Below are 17,739 nucleotides of genomic sequence, written 5' to 3'. Positions count from 1 at the left end.
AGATATCTTCATCGAGTATTCTCAATGCTATTTTCACTGATACGATTAACGGGTTTGGATATAAAATTGCAGGCTTTTTCTAGACATGAAATTTTTTACCATATACTGTGAGTCATATACCACGATTTTATTACAAAGATTGAATGCAATACCACACTTGTTTCAAGAAATTCTTTCTTCTTACGTTACATATCCACACTTGTTTTGTAAAAATGAGCACTGCCAAGGAACAGAGAAATACCTATTGCATATTATATTCCATTATGATGATTGCAAACGATTTTTGTGCCATAAATTACAAAAAATTTGCTCCACTCACGATTAAACGGTTAGTAATATTTTAACTTTATTTACGTTTCGAAGTAAACGTGAGTCGGAAGATAAGATGCATTTTCGCCTATCCCTTGGCAGAAAAGAATTTAGAAAATAATATAAAATAAGATTAAAACTGAAAATGATATGGAGTTATGCACCCTCTGGATTAATCGTTTCGGCGGCTTCAGAATTCTTTGGCGGCAATAAAGTCGTCCCCTACTTTCGAAGATTGAAACGAACAGGCTTTTGAGCCTCTCTATTGACACGAGGAGGGTGCGAAGCAGAATTCTACACCCTGCAGTAGCTTGTGGTTGTCTCGAAATGAAATTGGCAGCTCCATAAAAACTTTTCCTATGCTGAGTACAAAACACTGTCGTTTTCGGTGAGCGGTAACCCTCCGAGGATTCTACTAAAGTTTCCAACAAACAACGGGGGTCGAATTGTCGGTTCCATACAACGTCACGCGTTGCGTATAGGACAGCTTAAAGCTCATTGAAATTCATTGAAAATTTCGTAAGTTCAAATATTTACGCAACTCACTCGCGAGATTAGGTTCCGGAGAATATTGACGTCTGAAGCCCGATAAAAGAAAAACGGGATTTCAAATTGCATGAACCTTCTGATCTTCTCCGTATATCGTGGCGTGTATTATATTCCTATATACAAAAGTACGAGGAAAAAGAAGATTATTTATGCCGTGCATGCATGAGTCAGGGAGCCGAGATTATACAGGCTGTAAACGGTTAACGTATTATTTTTCGTGAGAATCTGTTGAGTACAACAATTCCCGACAAACACGACACGCGAAATCGTTCGGATTTATCACGCCTGAGATACGTCGCGACGTACACATGCCAACATTTTTTTCACCTCTCCATCTTCTTCTTTTTCTCCTTTTACTGGTGGAACGTATGGTTAGACAGTCACCTTCCGAAGTCAAGACCTGCAATTACAGCAATACGCGAAGTAAATTGCCTAGCTACCTATATGTATTACATATTCATACACAATTTATGTACATAGCGCGTGCAAGTTGCGCAACTTTTGTGGCAGCTCGTTCTTGAAGATGTTTGTAACTATTCAAACTCGATTTTCCTCTGTGTAGTTTCAATCCGACTTACAATAGATGAACTTACTCTATTTCACTCAGAATTGTTCAAAAATAATCAATCTTATGCATAATCGTGATAATTTTTTCCAACAATATTATGGTCCCAAATAAAATCACGGTATCCTTTATTTCGTGGAAATGGAGTAGTTAACTGACATCGTAATTCATTTCTACCTAGATGCAAATCTGCTGTTCAGCTTCATTGCTTTTGACGTTGAGAAGTTGAAATCAACACCGCACTTCAGCAATACTTACAGACTACTATGCCAACTACTCATACAACATTCTTCATTTCCAGATGGACGTAATGTTCAATGTACTCCTTTTTCCTTACGTGATAGTCAGATTTCTTATTTGATATTCAATGATTTTTCAGCATTTCCTTGTGACCTTGACTTGAATATTATTTCACATCTTCGGAGAGTGCTGTACATTAACGTACAAACGATTGTCCTAGTGTTAAGGCATATTAAATAAACTGAAGCTGAAACATTTTACCTATGCGTTTGTGATTTTGATTCCCCACCTAGTGTAGCTTGAGTCTGGAATCGGCAGGAAAGATAAAGTGCGTATTTCTTGTCTGAAATGTGAAAACTAAAATTATTATACATAATGTTACATCATACACAGTATTGAAGTCCGAAACCAGAGTTTTCGAACCACCCCAACTACCTGCTTCCACCTCCGACCACCTTCGTCCTCCTCGACCACCACCAAACACCTCCTACCCCCTTCATTCACCTCCAAACACCTCCTACCCTGTCCAACCACTTCCAACCTCCAACCACCTCCTACACCTCTTACCATCCCCAGGACCCTACCCCACCCTACCGCCCTACCCTTAAGTAAAGTTTATTTTCTGTTCGCGGTTCACGCATCTATACAACGTGTGCAACGTTTCTTTATAGAACCTCTCCTCTCGCGTTTAATCAAGTTTACAACTTCATATCGCAACATAATGTATAAAATCAACTGAAGTGATCCGCATCCGAGATCTCGATGTCAGTTAATGGACAAATTTGCTCGGAGTACCTGAACTTTTTACTACCAGAGTCCAAAGGCTACGATACGTAAAATCAATTTCTTAGAGTAAACGGGTATAAGTTCGTGGGAACATTTTTAAACATTCGTGAGACTCGCGTTAGACTTTACGTACAGTCTGAAGTATACGACGGCTATTTTCGGGCAAAAAATATCAACGAGATACTTAAGTCAATGGTAGAAGTGAAAATCAACATTCACCTTGGGCATCACCTGTACTTACTCATATTATAATACACATTGAAGTGTATCGCATCGGTCGCCGCCTGCGGATATGGATTATGTTTATTTTTTGGAGATAAAATGACCGCAGAACCTCGGCCACAAATTGGAGTCACGTTCCGATAGCCGCGTTCGATGACCGCTCCTCTTCCATCTCATCGTTATATGCAGCTTTGTACATTGTACTTCGTACCTCATGCCAACGGCCACGTTCTGGGTCCCATATAATTGACCCGCTTGGGGCTGAGTCCCCGTGATTTGTTCCAAGAAGCGACACGCGTGTGTCTATCTGCATCTTACATCATGCGTTGTTTCGTTTCAATGTCAATCGATTGATATTCTCAATTTGACAGTCACTTGAATGTCAGTTCAGCCGTTCACTGCAGGTGTTGATAGGTCTAAAAAGGTTTCTCGTGTTTACGAAATTTAGGCTGATCCAGCAACCTTCGATCAGCTTTTTGAAATAGGTCGAAATTTCGATCCGGCTACAACTTGGATATGTGCAGTGTACATTGATATCGGAATATCCTCCAATGTTCAAACCTTCATGTTTTGTACCGTTTACGAGGAAAACATTTAAAAATCTTATCGCATTTTCTAATTAAACCTTTGTCCTTCCTAGGAATACATATTCCAGGGATATAAACAAAATGTCTACTTCTTTACACAGAGAATTGATCACAATTTATTTTTCATTCCTTCGCATATTTACAAGACGAAAAATGTAGAAAAAAAATGTATTGTCTGGCAGTTCTTTATGTATAAAGATTAATATTAATGTATATCAATTAATAAAAATTAGACCACCGATGTTTCTGTTTTAGCAAACTGATATAAAAGACAATCAAGAACTAGCCTTTTCAATTAAATTATTTGACTTTATCGACGCCGCATACATATATCCACAATGGTGTTTTCAAATAGATACGTGAAATTCCCTAAAAAATATCCTAACTAACTGTTATATACCTGACAGTGGATCAGCGATGTAGCTTTTTCACACGTTCGAACTTCCTGTTGGCCGGGTCGTTCCCAAGGCCTATGAATTGCAGAGGGGCCTAGTTGATAAAGAACTGTGGCTAATGTTCCGTGACTAATCGATGCCATAAGCATTGGCAAAATGACAGCTGGTAATGACGGCTCGAATATGTCCATAGATCGATGGCCGTTTCATGCAGAAGTAAACACATCACAAGCCGTAATTGCTCACTGTACGATTTCTAAACATGGGAACCACCGACGCGTTTATCGCATTCTTTGAAAATCGACGTGTTGTGCGTTAGGTGATTTAATTCATGCTTCGAAAGCTCCCTCTTATTTCTATGAGTAGTGGCCTTTCGGAGATCAGTTGCATAAAAATGAATAGTTTTTATGAATTTCATCATGGGATATCCGCAAATTTATGATTTAATAAATTATCATATTTCTGAGCTGCGAAAATTGCCTGAAACTGTTCAAGGGTTTTACCGCAACGTCATAAAAACGTGTTGAATCAATCGACACACAGTGCTTTTGAACTTTCCCAGGACTTTCTCAAAACCAAAACTTAGGTTCTTCGGAATATTATTATCGAATGGATTCTCTTATTTACGAAAATTGTGCAAAACTGACATTTGCTAAGAAAAGTTTGATCGAGTATACAATAATACGCGTTGCTTCTAATTCAATATTAAATTTTAAGAATTCCTACATAGGTGCTTCAATATGATTTGATTTATTGAAAACAACAAAGTGTGCAGCAAGACTACGACTCATTTTTTACTAACCTTTTCTCATTTTTCACCCGCAGTTTGTGGCGTATGAATTTCCTCCTTTTGGTTTTCACCTGAAAATTCGTAACAATTAATTTCAAGTTCGCAATTGTAACACATATCAAACCAGGAATTAATTTTCAAATGATCACCACATTGAAGCACCATGCGGCATCACGTCTAAGGAAATAGAAAAGGTACCGAAAAAAAGAAAACGAGAAAATGAAGCATGTGCCAGGTCCCTTCTCATTTTTAACTCGGCTGCAGATGTCACGATCCTTTTGAGAATAAATTTCGTTTGATATCCGATTTCAAAGAACGTTTGTCATTTGTCATTTTAAACAAGACGTCACCGAAACACCATTAATTTCGTTACCCAACCCGCCCACTAGATATGAATTACAGGGTTGGGAGCTCAGACAAGACATATTTCATAGCTTGACGAATGATTCCTTCGTGAACGTCCTTTTTTTCGAGCTATTTTATCTTCAAGTGCGTGAGTTATTTTTCAGTAGTTATTACTAGAATATTGTAAGAAAATCTTATTAACTTATGCGAATAATTATTCAGGTTAACTAAATAAAACCAAACAGAAGAATGACGCGGGTTACAGAGACAATGATACGTATATTGTAATCATCGTGTAGTTATGTTGTTTAGTACATGTAAAGTTATAGTATGTATTTATCTATTTACAAAGGTATTTAGGTTATAATAAATATATACAAAAATACAAAAATTGGCACATCGAACGTTCATATTTTTTTTTCATTTTTTTTTTCACGAGCAAAGTGGTATACAAAATTCTCATATACACATCTGTAATCTAGTCTGAACTGTATATTTTCTTTTATTATCTACTCTCTTCAAATTTCAGGAATAATAAAATAAATTTGCAAAATATTGGCAGTGATGAATTGCCAACAGCAAAAATGTTTTCTTTCTTTTCCTTAATTTAATTACGTATACGTATATCATAGGTATGCTTATAATTCACGGGCACCGAATTTGCTTTAGTAACTTGATCGCAGTCAATCTTTTGCTAATTTTTTTCCCCCTGTAACATAACTTATCTTTTCTCATCGCGTGAAAATCTTGGCCTTGGACGTGTTGTCAAATAATGATCGATACGGAATTTAATAGTCAGTTGCATACAATTCTGCGCACGTAAGCGTAGCGATAGTTACAATCAACGAAGAATTGTTTTCTCTCTGATCGCATCGAGACCAGAGCGTCAACTGAAACTTGAAAGTCAATTTTCCAATCCGTCTCAAATTCCTTTGTTTAGGAATACCGTCTTTTATTGTTAGTATTTCCCTTCAAGTATAATAGTTCGCGGAAAATTTTGGAAGAATATGAGCATACTGTATACTTGTTTAGTCTCTTTAATCTCGTTTAGTTATGTTACAATTCTAAATTAAGTATAACAACCGCGAATCATTGTCACTTTCGATTTAAAACTGAACTTCACTGTGGTTCGTATGTACAGAAAGACAACACAAAACTGGAACTCTACAAACCCGGCTTTAATCGTGACATCTATCGTCTATCGTTTATTCACGACTTTCGATTTTACCGACACATTCTTGGACGTTTTCTCGATAACTTAGACATTCTTCGATTTAACCCTGAGTTTCAGGGTCAATTGACGCCCGGCAAGCTGATAATCAGATCTGGACTTCTTCGCCCCTTAAAGTAGACCCGGCAATTAGTTATTCGTTACAAAATTACAACAGACACTAGTCGAAAAAAAATATTTACAGATATATAGTTCATACAGCAATACGTGTTGAGATTTCTCGGAATCAAACTAAATTTGTACATTTGTTATTGATTATTGTTTTCGTTTTATTCTTCTGCGTTTTTCAACTCTCCTATTTCCCCCTTCGTTGTCGACTCAGACGTATCTCGTCAGTTGCGTGTGAAAATCCTGCAGGCACACAATTAGCTGGCTGAAAGTCGGCCTCTCGTCAGCGGACATCGCCCAGCAGTATGCCATCACGGCGAAAAGCTCATCCGGACAATTTATCGGCTGCGCCAATCTGTATCCGTCCCTCAGGTACGCGGCCATTTCGAAGGGATCGACTTCGACGTACGGCTGTTGTGCCAGGGTGGTCAACTCCCATAGAAGAACGCCAAAGGCCCACTGAAATAAATATAAGCGTTATCCCACATGGAGTGGGACTTTAAGGGAAAAGAAATGGTATATCGTGTATCAAGGGCGGCTAGGAGGCGATTTTTCACATTCCGCCCGTGGTGTACAAAATACTTTCTGTCCGCCCCTTTTGAAACGCGTCATTTCGTGCATGCAAAGTAGGCTGAAAGTAGCGCGTTTCAGGCTAATTCGGAAGCGGGCCGTCATGAAATGACGAGTTTTTAAAGGTTTTGGAAAAAAATATAATCTTTTGTCATAAATTGGTAACCAGATTTGGCCATTAACTAGAACTATGACTTTTTAAATCTTACCACGTCTGAAGCAGTTGTAAATGTTTTGTTTGTCAGACTTTCTATGGCTAGCCATTTGATAGGACGGTTTTCATTGTCACCCAGGCAATGGTAATCCTGAGGAAACAAATCTCTGGCCAAAGCGTTGTCCGTTATCTGGACTCTCAAGTCGTCGTCCACTCTGAAATTTCGAAAAATGGATCGTGATAAATTTTAAGGCGTTTATACTTCCGATGAGCGAAATAAGAATAAAAATTTTTTTAAAAACTTTTGCCGAACCTAGCGCTTGATGATACAATTGGAGATACCAACGTTTCGTTTTAAATTTAATCAAATACTTTTACTTAAAAATGAATAAATATGTGGTATGATTAGTTTGATTTCACTTCACGATGACTCATTCTATTCAGAAGACTTTTTCTACAAAGTCATTAACAGTCAGACACTTTTTCTCCATCACGTTGGCATCATGAAATATATAATTTTACTACATTGCACCGAAACTGATAATGAACAACAAATAGCAATATTGAATTGACACCCGAAGAAAAAAGAAAATCTCTGTGTGATTCCAGTATTCTACATTTATCCACTTTTAAAAGACATCTCTTCGTAACTTACGCGTATAATAATAAGATAAATACTTAAGTTACGACTATTTCGTAACAAAATTAATAGTAAATATGGGTTTTCGATTTGCATCCTTAATTGAACAAGCTGATCGGTTTGTGAGACGATAAAGATTAGACGTAAAACAAATGCGTCGCATAAATAGTTAGAAATTGAAAATACTCACACGCAGTTTCTCGCGGCCAAGTCTCTGTGCACGAGGCGTTTCTTGTGGAGGTACTGAGCACCTTTGGCAGCCTGTAGAGCCATCTCTACAACACCCTGAGTAGTAAGAGCTCTGGGGGGGCCTTCGCTGCTCAATTTGCATCTGACCAAAAACCTCTTCATGTTCCTGTAGCCGGTGTGCGGATACAAGAGGAACGGCGCGCCTCTGTCTTCAATGGAGACACCCAAGACTGGGAGCAGTGCCGAATGACTGAGTCCGTATAAAGCCAAACCCTCGCGAAGCAACAAAGCGACCTGTCAAAGAGCAACGGTATTTTGTCGTTTAAAGCGGATTTAAGTCAGTCCGGCTAAATCGGATTCGATTTGAAAAGTTTTGAGGAGAGAAGGAAGTCAAGTTCACGGATAACCCTGAAAGAAGTACCTAATGTTACCTTCATTTTTCTGGTGATTCTGAAAAATTAAAGAAGAACAAACATTTTCAAATATTTCGAGACCATGTTGACGATCTTTCTTTCGGTTTGTATTTTCTTCGCCACTGCTAGTAAATCAAGATACACTTCTCGCAAAAATTAAGGGAACAACAAAATTTTCGAAATTTTTAGGTGATTTTCAACAGGCTGTATTTCAGTGAAAAATGGTCGTACAAGAAATAAAAAAACAAAGCTTTTGAAGCTTGAAGACTCTAGTTTTTGAATTTTTTGGTTAAAAATTTTTCGAAGCACTATTAGCCATGCAATCCTTGGTTAAAGCACGAAGAAAAAATTTTCAAAATTTTTTACATTGTTTTTTACGCAGAAAGAGAAAGAAACAAAAACCTTGTTCCGTTGATTTTTTCAAAATTTCAATCAATCGGTCCAGGAAAACCGCTGAACCGATCGATCTACCGATTAAGGGGGACCTTTGGGGTACATTAGGCTGTAAAATTTTCTTCTAACCTAAGCTTTCCCCCTAATATTGACGAAGATACAGTCGATTATCCAAAAAAAGGCAAAATGGCATTTTTTTGCTGTTTTTTCACGTTAACGCTACAGGTGGAAAAAAATTTTTTTTGACATCAACCTTGACAGATTTTTATAGGAAATTTTCTGCAGAAAAAGAAACTGCCCTTCGGCTCGTTGTGCGACCAGTAGTTCCAGAGATATCGGCAGTTGAGTGAAAAAGGATCCTTTGGCATTCAAAATTCGATATCTCGAAGACAAATGGTCGTATCGAGGTTTAAAAAAAAGCATCTTGAAGCTGAATAAACAGGCTATGTGACCTATGCATTGGTTTAGCTCGGAAAAATTTTTCCATGCCCGTAGAGCGAAAAAAAAAATGTAAAAAATTTTGAAAATTTTTTCTTCGTGCTTTATCCAAGGATTGCATGGCTAATAGTGCTTCGAAAAATTTTTAACCAAAAAATTCAAAAACTAAAGTCTTCAAGCTTCAAAAGCTTTGTTTTTTTATTTCTTGTACGACCATTTTTCACTGAAATACAGCCTGTTGAAAATCACCTAAAAATTTCGAAAATTTTGTTGTTCCCTTAATTTTTGCGAGAAGTGTAGTTTTGATCGCTTCTATATTTGAGGCAAATTTTTTTATCTTCATTTTGAACGGTCGGAACTAGGACCGTATATTTTTAAATAAAAGTTCGATCAACCGACGACTTTTCATTCTCTACATATTAATATAATTCTGTGCAATTCGCGTTAGCGCAAACAATTCCTGGCGATTTTTTAAAAGTTTTTTCTTTCTCTTTTCGTAACTTTTCATTCCGACGATGCGACACATTCATCGTGATCAAGCAATGAGACTTCATTCCTCTCCCAAACTTTGACACATTACTATTCTTTCTTACGTTTTATTTATTTTTGGAACTCGATATTCACCTGTGATTGAGAGGCGTGTTCGGCGGCAGTTTTGACGAGAACGTCCCTCGGCGCCTGAGCGCCTTCCTCGTGATAGCTGCCCCTGTATACTCGACCAAAAGTGCCCTCAAGTTCGATGCTCAGTAGGCGAACTCTGCACCTTGAGATGGGAAGGAATACTGATTGAATAAATCATACCAGGGGACGCGTCGATGGTCGAATAGTTGTTCCACGTAGCGAGGATCAGCGACATCGATCAAGCAGCCCTTTATTTTCGAAACGGACTAAATTAGACCAACGTACACGTCGTCCTCACTCCGTGTAAAGACTATAGATCAACCTATTGCGTTCCGAAGCTCTGCACAGAGTTTATTTCAGGCATCGAGCTGTTGCTCGTTGTACCTTTTACGTCGACGCGGTTCTACAGTGACGTGAAAAATCGTCCTTAACTCACGTCCGCATGTTGAGAAAGCACTTTTCGCCCTGAGTTGGAACTATGCGTGCATGACATTGTCGTAAATATTCTAAAGAAAGATACGTAACATTGAGCTCTGGAGATAGAATACAAATACTTTGGACTTTGGCGAGGGGTTGACCGCGTTTGGAACTCGGTGTACATTACTCACGAAATCACGCGAAGTTATTGGAAATCTCTTGAAATCATTTGAAATTCCATAAAATCTTCTGAAATCATTTGAAATCTCTAATATCTTTGTAGTTCTATAAAATATTTCGAAATTCCATAAAGTATTTGAAACCATGTGATATCTTACGAAATCGTACAAGCTTGAAATCTGACGTACATATACAAAGTGGCAAGTGGTCAAGCACTCGGACTTCGGGGATAAAAGTAATATTCATGAAATTAGAACCCTAACAATGAGTGAATTTTACAATCAAATTGCCAGCTCAGAAAATGATATTACATCGAAATATCCAGTAACTTGCGAATCGTGACAGGCCGGAATAAGATTCGGCAGAGAAAAAAAACTATTGTGAATTCCGGATATTGAGACAAATGTCCCTACATTTTCCAGATTTTCTGAACCTTTGAGAACCCCGTCACAACAGCTTACGCATAAACCATTAACAAACCTTTGAACGGTTATCTCCTGGATCCTTTCGTGCAGTTCTCGGCTGGGTCTGTCGTCCAATCTCCTGTAACTGGAGGTTGAAGCAGCCGACAAAGGCGGGGGTGTTTCCGGAGGTAAGAAGGTCTGAGCTGGACCAACACCCGCGCCCCTTTCTACGCTGCAGGCAGAGCTGAGGCCCCGTGACTCTCTGGAGGCGAAAGATGAAAAGCCGGTTTACTTTATCATCGGTCGAAAAGTTCCAACCATTTTCACTCCTATCCAAACACTGCCAAAGTGGCCCATAATATTCCACCGAAAAATTTTTCGAACTTCGTTTACCAGAACGAATGGATGAACGAGTTAAGGAAAAGTGTTTCGAGAACGTAAAATTTCTAGCATTAAAATTGCAATCGTTCCCCGTAAAGAATGCAAAATTTGATTTTCCCATGTCAGAAACGGAAATTTAATAAATTTCTCCTGATACAAGATTCTCCGACATCCTTAGGTTTCTCAGGATTACTTACTGCAGAGGATCTCTATGTCTTCGGGTCTTCTTGTCCCTCACATAGTACGCGATGACGAGAACACATATGGCCGCAACGAAGGCGCAAGCGCAGCCTATGGAGGCGTAAAATATCTGGCCACTGGAACTGGACCCGGGGGCAGCAACGAGGACTTCTTCCGGCCCGGGATACCCGTTATCCTTCAGGCATATTTTCTTCCGGCGAAGAACTACGCTCGTTGTGTTATAACGAGACCGCGAAACGTCGATGCGAAGCGCAAGATCAACCTCTGCGTCGTATGGCCCACAGTTTAGAGACAAGGCCCAAGTTTGCACTCCGCCTATCGGAATTTCACCAACTTGAGAGACGTTCAAGGAACTGGTTAACGCCGACGGGTTGCTGATGTTCACCGACATTGTATAAGGTAGCTGGAATCAAAATGGTTGACAGTAATTGAAAATGTATATAATTTATATAGATCAGCCGTCAGAATTTCTTCTTTATTTGAATTTTTGTTTGAAAAAATTTGGCACAAGGTAGGGATTTTAAAGTGAACATGTAAAACGAGTCATTTTGACTGGTCTGGTAGTTCTAGTGTTAAATAAGACAATACCGCGAACCAGAATTTGTCTATTCCGAACCGCTGTTCGTGCAAAGGAATCCGAAAATCATCCGTCTGCGTTTTGTTGAAACTAAAATCGCACCACAACGAAAGACATTACAGTTTTAAGTTTAGTATCGAGTGAGTAATTCATGAGGAAAACACGCATGATGTGACTTCGGAAACCAATCGAAATTTGAGATGAGATAATCTCCAATTTAATCATCTTCATTTTTCATGTTGATACAATACAAATGCAATATCCTTGCAGCCCTCTATTTTTCTCCGTCCCAGCGGGTCAATTTCCGCTTCTATAGGTATATACGTATATATAAACTCGGCGAGTACGCGCTGATCATAATAGTCTAGAACGATTTGTGAAGAAAACAAAAAGAGAAGGACATCCGGTTGCACAGATCGGTGCTCAGCTGCGAGGAACTCAAGCGTTAAATGCTGTTGGCAAAATTGGCGACGAATCGACCGCTCATCGTGCTCTGCAGTTCGAAAGAATTCAAGTTCCGGTCAAAGTGACTGTGTTCGCATCGTGCGCCGTGTGCGCGTATCGCAGGTACCAATACCACTGGTCAACCAGCCGAGGATCGCGTGTTCGGGCCTTTTAAAGCTATTTGGGACACCGACCGCGTGCGTTAAGTCAAGACGTCTGACAGATGTCTTCGAACAGCTCGTCACTCTTCCGTGTCAACCCGAAGGAGGCTCAAGCCGTGGCTATACTTTGTCCCCTCCCGGGTGGTTGTGGATTTCTTTTAAACTCCTCCTGAACGAGTCAATCCGACACCGCGAGGTACGCCACATGCCGTGAATTTCGGGGCCCGTACAGTCTGCCATTCCTTGAGAGCTGTAATTCTTCACCGAAGACTCCCGCCCCTCACTATTCCGGAGGATAAGCGCAGTGCATAGTTTTCCAAGAAAGTTACTTATGGTCGTTTTCAGGTCGTCCAACAGCTGAGTTCCCAATGAACTTCAAGTTTCCCGGTCCAAAGTAAATACGAGTTATCAGGGGCATTAGGGGGACAAACCTTGCAGCTAATCTCCTTACGTTCGATCTTCCTTCTCCTATCCCAAGAACCTAGGTGCATCGATCATTTCCCGAGATCATCGGAAGCAATACTGTGATTTTTCGGGGGAAAAAACACTTTCGTCTTTTCCACAAGCTCATCGCAATCAACAGATTCCGGATTGCTACAGTAGCGGGTTTTCCGTGATACCCTTATACGATTCGTTTTGCGTCATTGGGCAGCAGCGCGCATCAGTAAGCATCTTCACCAGGTCGCGGAACGGGCGGACGAAATGGGTTGCAGAGTTGCGCGCACGCTTCGATGGCTGGGTTAACGATAAGAGTGGATACACGCGGTCTGCTGGCTCGCGAATGATGCAAGGAGCGGAGAGTCGGAATTATATACGCTCGTGTAACCATACGGCGAATCTTGGAAGTGTTTTGCCAGCTTGGATGATTACCGAAGGGTACACAACCGCGGCTGCACTTTACGAGCTGAAATATATACATTTTACCCGGAATGGTTACGGCCGGGACAAGCCGTACATACACGTGCATTTACCTGCCCACAAAGAATATCAGTTCATATTTTGCTAGAAGGTACGGTGCAATTGTTTTCAAACGACTTACCGGTCTACCTGCTAGACTTTCCCATGTAAAGTGCAGCTTGTGAACCTGCGCTGGTACCGGGACCACGAACGTCATTGCATACTCGTTGATTACACCGCTGCGAACGTAGTAAAGCTCGGCCTGAAGCCCTGGAACAAGATGGAATTTTTTATGAATGGTTATGGTCAAGTCCAATGTTCACAAGTATGTAAGGGGGTAATAATTTTCTAAAGAACTACACTATTTTTCAAACAGTAAATCAGCTTTCTGGAACTCGTGATCCAAGCGTATTTATCATTGTAGCAATAGATCTGTACGACTTCGTTCCAATTTTTACGGTCTCGAACACTTGAGAAAAGAAGAAGCATTTACCGTACGAATAATATTTTTCGAGACTAATTCCGTAGAATAGGTACACAAATGATCCTCACACGCGACTTTTTCTTTACGGGCGTAAATGGCCACGAAACGAATAACAGCAATATAACAATTTCCTTAACAACTAGTCAATTCTTTACTTGTATAAATCTAGCGCCTGCTTATGATTAATTAGCTAAAATGAGTTTCAGACACTTTGAACGATTATATTATGTCAGTGATTGTTTTGAATAGTTTGATCAACTCTAGTTCCTCGGATTATTACTGTCTGTTTTCCCCATTTGTAGACGTTCACTCATAAAGTGATTCCCTCAGGAATTTCCGAAGACAAATCTGTGTTTTCGTCAAAGTAGGCACTATTATTTTATGGAGAACAAATTCGTATTATAGGTCTATAAAGATACGTAATCATATTATACGACAAGTGTTATTGGCGCCGAATGCGACCACGGGACCATTTCAATTTGCCGCAGTAATTAACTGAAGAGATAAAAGTACGACGACCGAAGGGCAAAAAAAAACCACGATTACCAATCACCAACGGATCTTTCAACTTTCTATATTCTTTTGGCTTTAATCAGAGCAGATTCAAATCTAATGCATCTCAGAAAATCAAACGAAACTAGGTCCGTCGTATTTCTAAAATGCACCATTCGTTTATGCGTCTAAACGTATTAGATGACGTCACGTAACACGAGATGAGACGTCAGAGGTTGGTGTGGTGACGGTTTGAAAGCAGCGTAGGGGGGCATCGGTGGGCCAGTGAGTACATTATTGCCAGGGGCAGCATAGTTGGTTTGTTTGATATGTCGCGAGGGAGTCGTCGGGCGTTTATCGAGAACCCATCGCCGGAGAGAAGGGATCCGACAAGTAGGCTGCTGGACTGCGATGCACTGCACTACGGGCATCGTGTATCCGATAACGAACGAACGAAGGAACGAATGGCCAGCAGGATGAGTCAGAAAATAAAAGCGCACTATACCCGAAGGTTGGTCCGTCGCCCGAAAGGTCCCCGGAGATCTTGCCCCTCGATTACACGCCAGGGACCTCGAGGAGAAGCGAAGTCCTCTCCAGGGTAAATCTGAGATACACGAAATTGGCATATCCCATGGTGACCCGAGGGCTCGCAGCAACGGAGCCGGACGTCGTTAGGGACCAGTCCTCACCCCTTGGCCATTTCTTCCAGGTACGGAGTTCAGGATCACGTTTAAGTCTGGCGGTGATCTTACAGCGACGTTTTATCAATTAACAAAGCATGATGTAAGGAAATAAGGTGTCCCGGAACTGAAGACCGATTTTCGCTCAGTCTGCGCATATCCAAGGTGACGTCACAGAAATCACGGAAATAGGTTACTTGAGGTTACTTATTTATTTCCATATATTCTGTTTGCTGAAAATTGCCAGTTTGTGCAGTCAAAAGTTGTAAAAATGATAATGTAAACACTAAAGGACAAAATATCGAGCCTACATGACGTCACCTTGGATATGTTTTCTGAATGGTTCAACTAAAGTGTATGCCCATTGTTTCACCTTATTTCCTTACATCATGTGACAAAGTAGAAAACGAGAAGTCTTCGGGATACCGAAATTAACCACGTTGGTTAGTTTTTTTTTTTTTTTTGTTGGCGGGCACTACGAACGGCTGAAAGTGATGCGACTCGAGGTTTTGATCATACTAGAAGTTAGATAGAATCCGTAGAAATTATTCATATTCACTTGAAGTAACAAGTGTGACTATGAATTCACTTGAAGTGTTGCAGTTCATGTCTTGGAATCACACAATCTCAGTTGACGACGAGTTTGCGGTAAGTTTATTCTAGAACAGTCGATTAAAAACCGGTGTGTAAGTTGCAAGCACGATATCATGGTGCGAATTAAAATTCTTGGTGCGTAATTTTTGTGCACTCGTGGAAATGAAGGCGGGATCTCGGTCTTTCACGTCAGACTGCATAGAGTGAATTTCGTGCAATCGATCATTACAGTGAAAGGCACTTCAAAGCCTGTTCAACAATTTACAGAATTACAGTCTATTGATTTGCTCGCTTGTTTGCGGGTTCAGCCTGACGCAACGTTCAAGCGATATTTGATATCCGATATATATTCGACATTCGATATTTTATAGACCCCGGTTCTGATTACCTCGACCGCTATGCCATTCCAGAGATGAAAGAAACAAAGGGACCGTGAGTTATTGGACTTTGGGCACACAGAATCAGGGACTATCGAGGTCAAACCAATTCGCAATAAATTATACGTCCAGTACTTTCAATGTGCCGGAGGATCGAACTCAATACGGTCCCATTAGAGCTAATTTTGTTCAGCTGCCTCCCTCGCGATGTCGAGTAATTATTGTTATACCCCGATTGTAAGACGCAGTGGCATTGTTGGGAACTGAACTTGAGTCGACACCGAATGGAAAGAATCAGAGGAGCCGGGGTTTTTCTGCTTCGAGTAACAAGGATATCCTCTTCCTGATTTAGGGAGGCTGTCAATAGGTCCTGACAGGGAAAATAAATAACAACTCCACCCCGGTTCTCGCGCCGCCGGCCTCAGACTCCCCTAACCGTGAAACCTCCGAGTTCTACCACCGGCACACATGCTGGGCAGGTGTTGCTCCGCTCGCACCGGAACGCCTGCATGTCGCGTGCATTCCTCGACGTTTCTTACGAGAGTACACACGACTGACGGACCGAGGTTTCCAATTTGACGAATGCTCTCGTCTGCCATTCAACAGCATGCATCCCATGACTAGGAGATATTGATCAATCCCCCTCTTATGCGGTGTCACGCGAATCTGATTCACAAGATTAAGGGGGATTTCCAAGAAACCTTTGGTCACGAGTGATTGGACTGTGCTGACTGGGTGTGTGCCAACCACGGGATACGTATGTTTGCGTATCTATAGTTCTAGTGAAGATTATGTAATAATTATAAAGGAATCTGTAAATATATTCTATAGTAAACGTGGAAAATTTCGTAGTTACCAGCTTAGGACAGAAGAAACGTTCCAAAGCTAGCAATTTTTAGTTTCAAAAGGTTGACGGGTGAATGGGATTCACTGTGAATAAAAAAAAAAGACTTATCGTTGGGTAGAGGAAAAGGCGCGTCGAGGAATCTCCAGCAACGATATTCCCACGAACGATGGTATACACGAATGAAATGAAAACCTTATCAAGTATGAGATAAAAATGAATCTGAGCAAATTCGAAGCACAGGCTAATCGTCAGATAGCAAGGATTGAAGTGGACGTTTCATAATTAGATCATTCAAAATGATTAAACTCTGGTGTTTTTGATCCGAGTCTAATGTTTCTGGGCTTATTTTGGTTCATCACGAGATCGTCAAAACTTAGCTGAAAACTGTTGTGCCGTACTTACACAAATCTATTTTTATCCACTCTGGAGAGGACTATGGGTGAATTATTTTTTTCAGACGATCTTTCGAGATCTTCATGATGAACGAAATAAATCCAAAACATAAAAATCAGATTAAAAGCACTAGTTTAATCGTTTGGAACGTGATGATTATGAAATCTTTTTTCAAATTGTTGATGTCTTAACTCTTGTTACGCGAATTCGTTCATGTTTATTTCTATTACATAGTAGTATAGTAATGTTTTTACATTCTGGTTCACCATCATCGACGTAAATAACGTTTCTGGATATTCTTGAAACGGTTTTCCAATCCCTTCGTAATTTTCGATGAATCGTCATACGGTGTAGCTTCTGCTTGACGGTGCAAAAACTAACGAATCTTAACTTCCGACTGGCCGATGCCAGCACGGGTAAACCAATTCCTGCATGGACCCGGACGCGAATTGGGCCCGGAGAGAAAACGAAGTGCGCGAGTGAAACCCAGGAGTCGGCAGCACCGGAGGAGAAAGAGAAGGAATAAAAGGAAGGAGGGCTGAGGGCACAGGTTGGGTCGTGGGTGCGATATCTGATGCAGAAAACCGGTAAAGGCCGATCTGCTGCGGTGAAACAAAAGGAATTCGTGCGACACGGTGGTTCGACCTCGAGGCGAATGTCTGCAT

At 40.5% G+C, this 17,739-nt stretch overlaps 1 protein-coding gene across 2 annotated transcripts in view; it reads right to left on the bottom strand.

Moving 5' to 3' along the window:
* Nucleotides 1–5,075: 5,075 nt before the first annotated feature.
* LOC124303676 (tyrosine-protein kinase Dnt-like) overlaps nt 5,076–17,739 on the bottom strand; it is a 32,971-nt gene continuing 20,307 nt past the window's right edge. The window contains exons 2-8 of one of the 2 annotated variants that reach the window (XM_046761181.1): nt 13,350–13,477; nt 11,125–11,531; nt 10,623–10,808; nt 9,549–9,681; nt 7,682–7,974; nt 6,907–7,066; nt 5,076–6,586 (exon numbers count right to left, since the gene is read on the bottom strand). In XM_046761181.1, coding sequence (XP_046617137.1) covers nt 6,338–6,586; nt 6,907–7,066; nt 7,682–7,974; nt 9,549–9,681; nt 10,623–10,808; nt 11,125–11,531; nt 13,350–13,477 — 1,556 coding nt within the window. In that variant the 3' untranslated portion in view covers nt 5,076–6,337. Of the gene's footprint in view, nt 6,587–6,906; nt 7,067–7,681; nt 7,975–9,548; nt 9,688–10,622; nt 10,809–11,124; nt 11,532–13,349; nt 13,478–17,739 lie in introns of both variants that reach the window. The other variant, XM_046761180.1, reaches the window with a different exon arrangement.

The sequence above is a fragment of the Neodiprion virginianus genome, chromosome 4, assembly GCF_021901495.1.
Source record: "Neodiprion virginianus isolate iyNeoVirg1 chromosome 4, iyNeoVirg1.1, whole genome shotgun sequence".
Taxonomy (NCBI): domain Eukaryota; kingdom Metazoa; phylum Arthropoda; class Insecta; order Hymenoptera; family Diprionidae; genus Neodiprion; species Neodiprion virginianus.
This window is presented reverse-complemented; position numbering and strand designations above follow the sequence as displayed.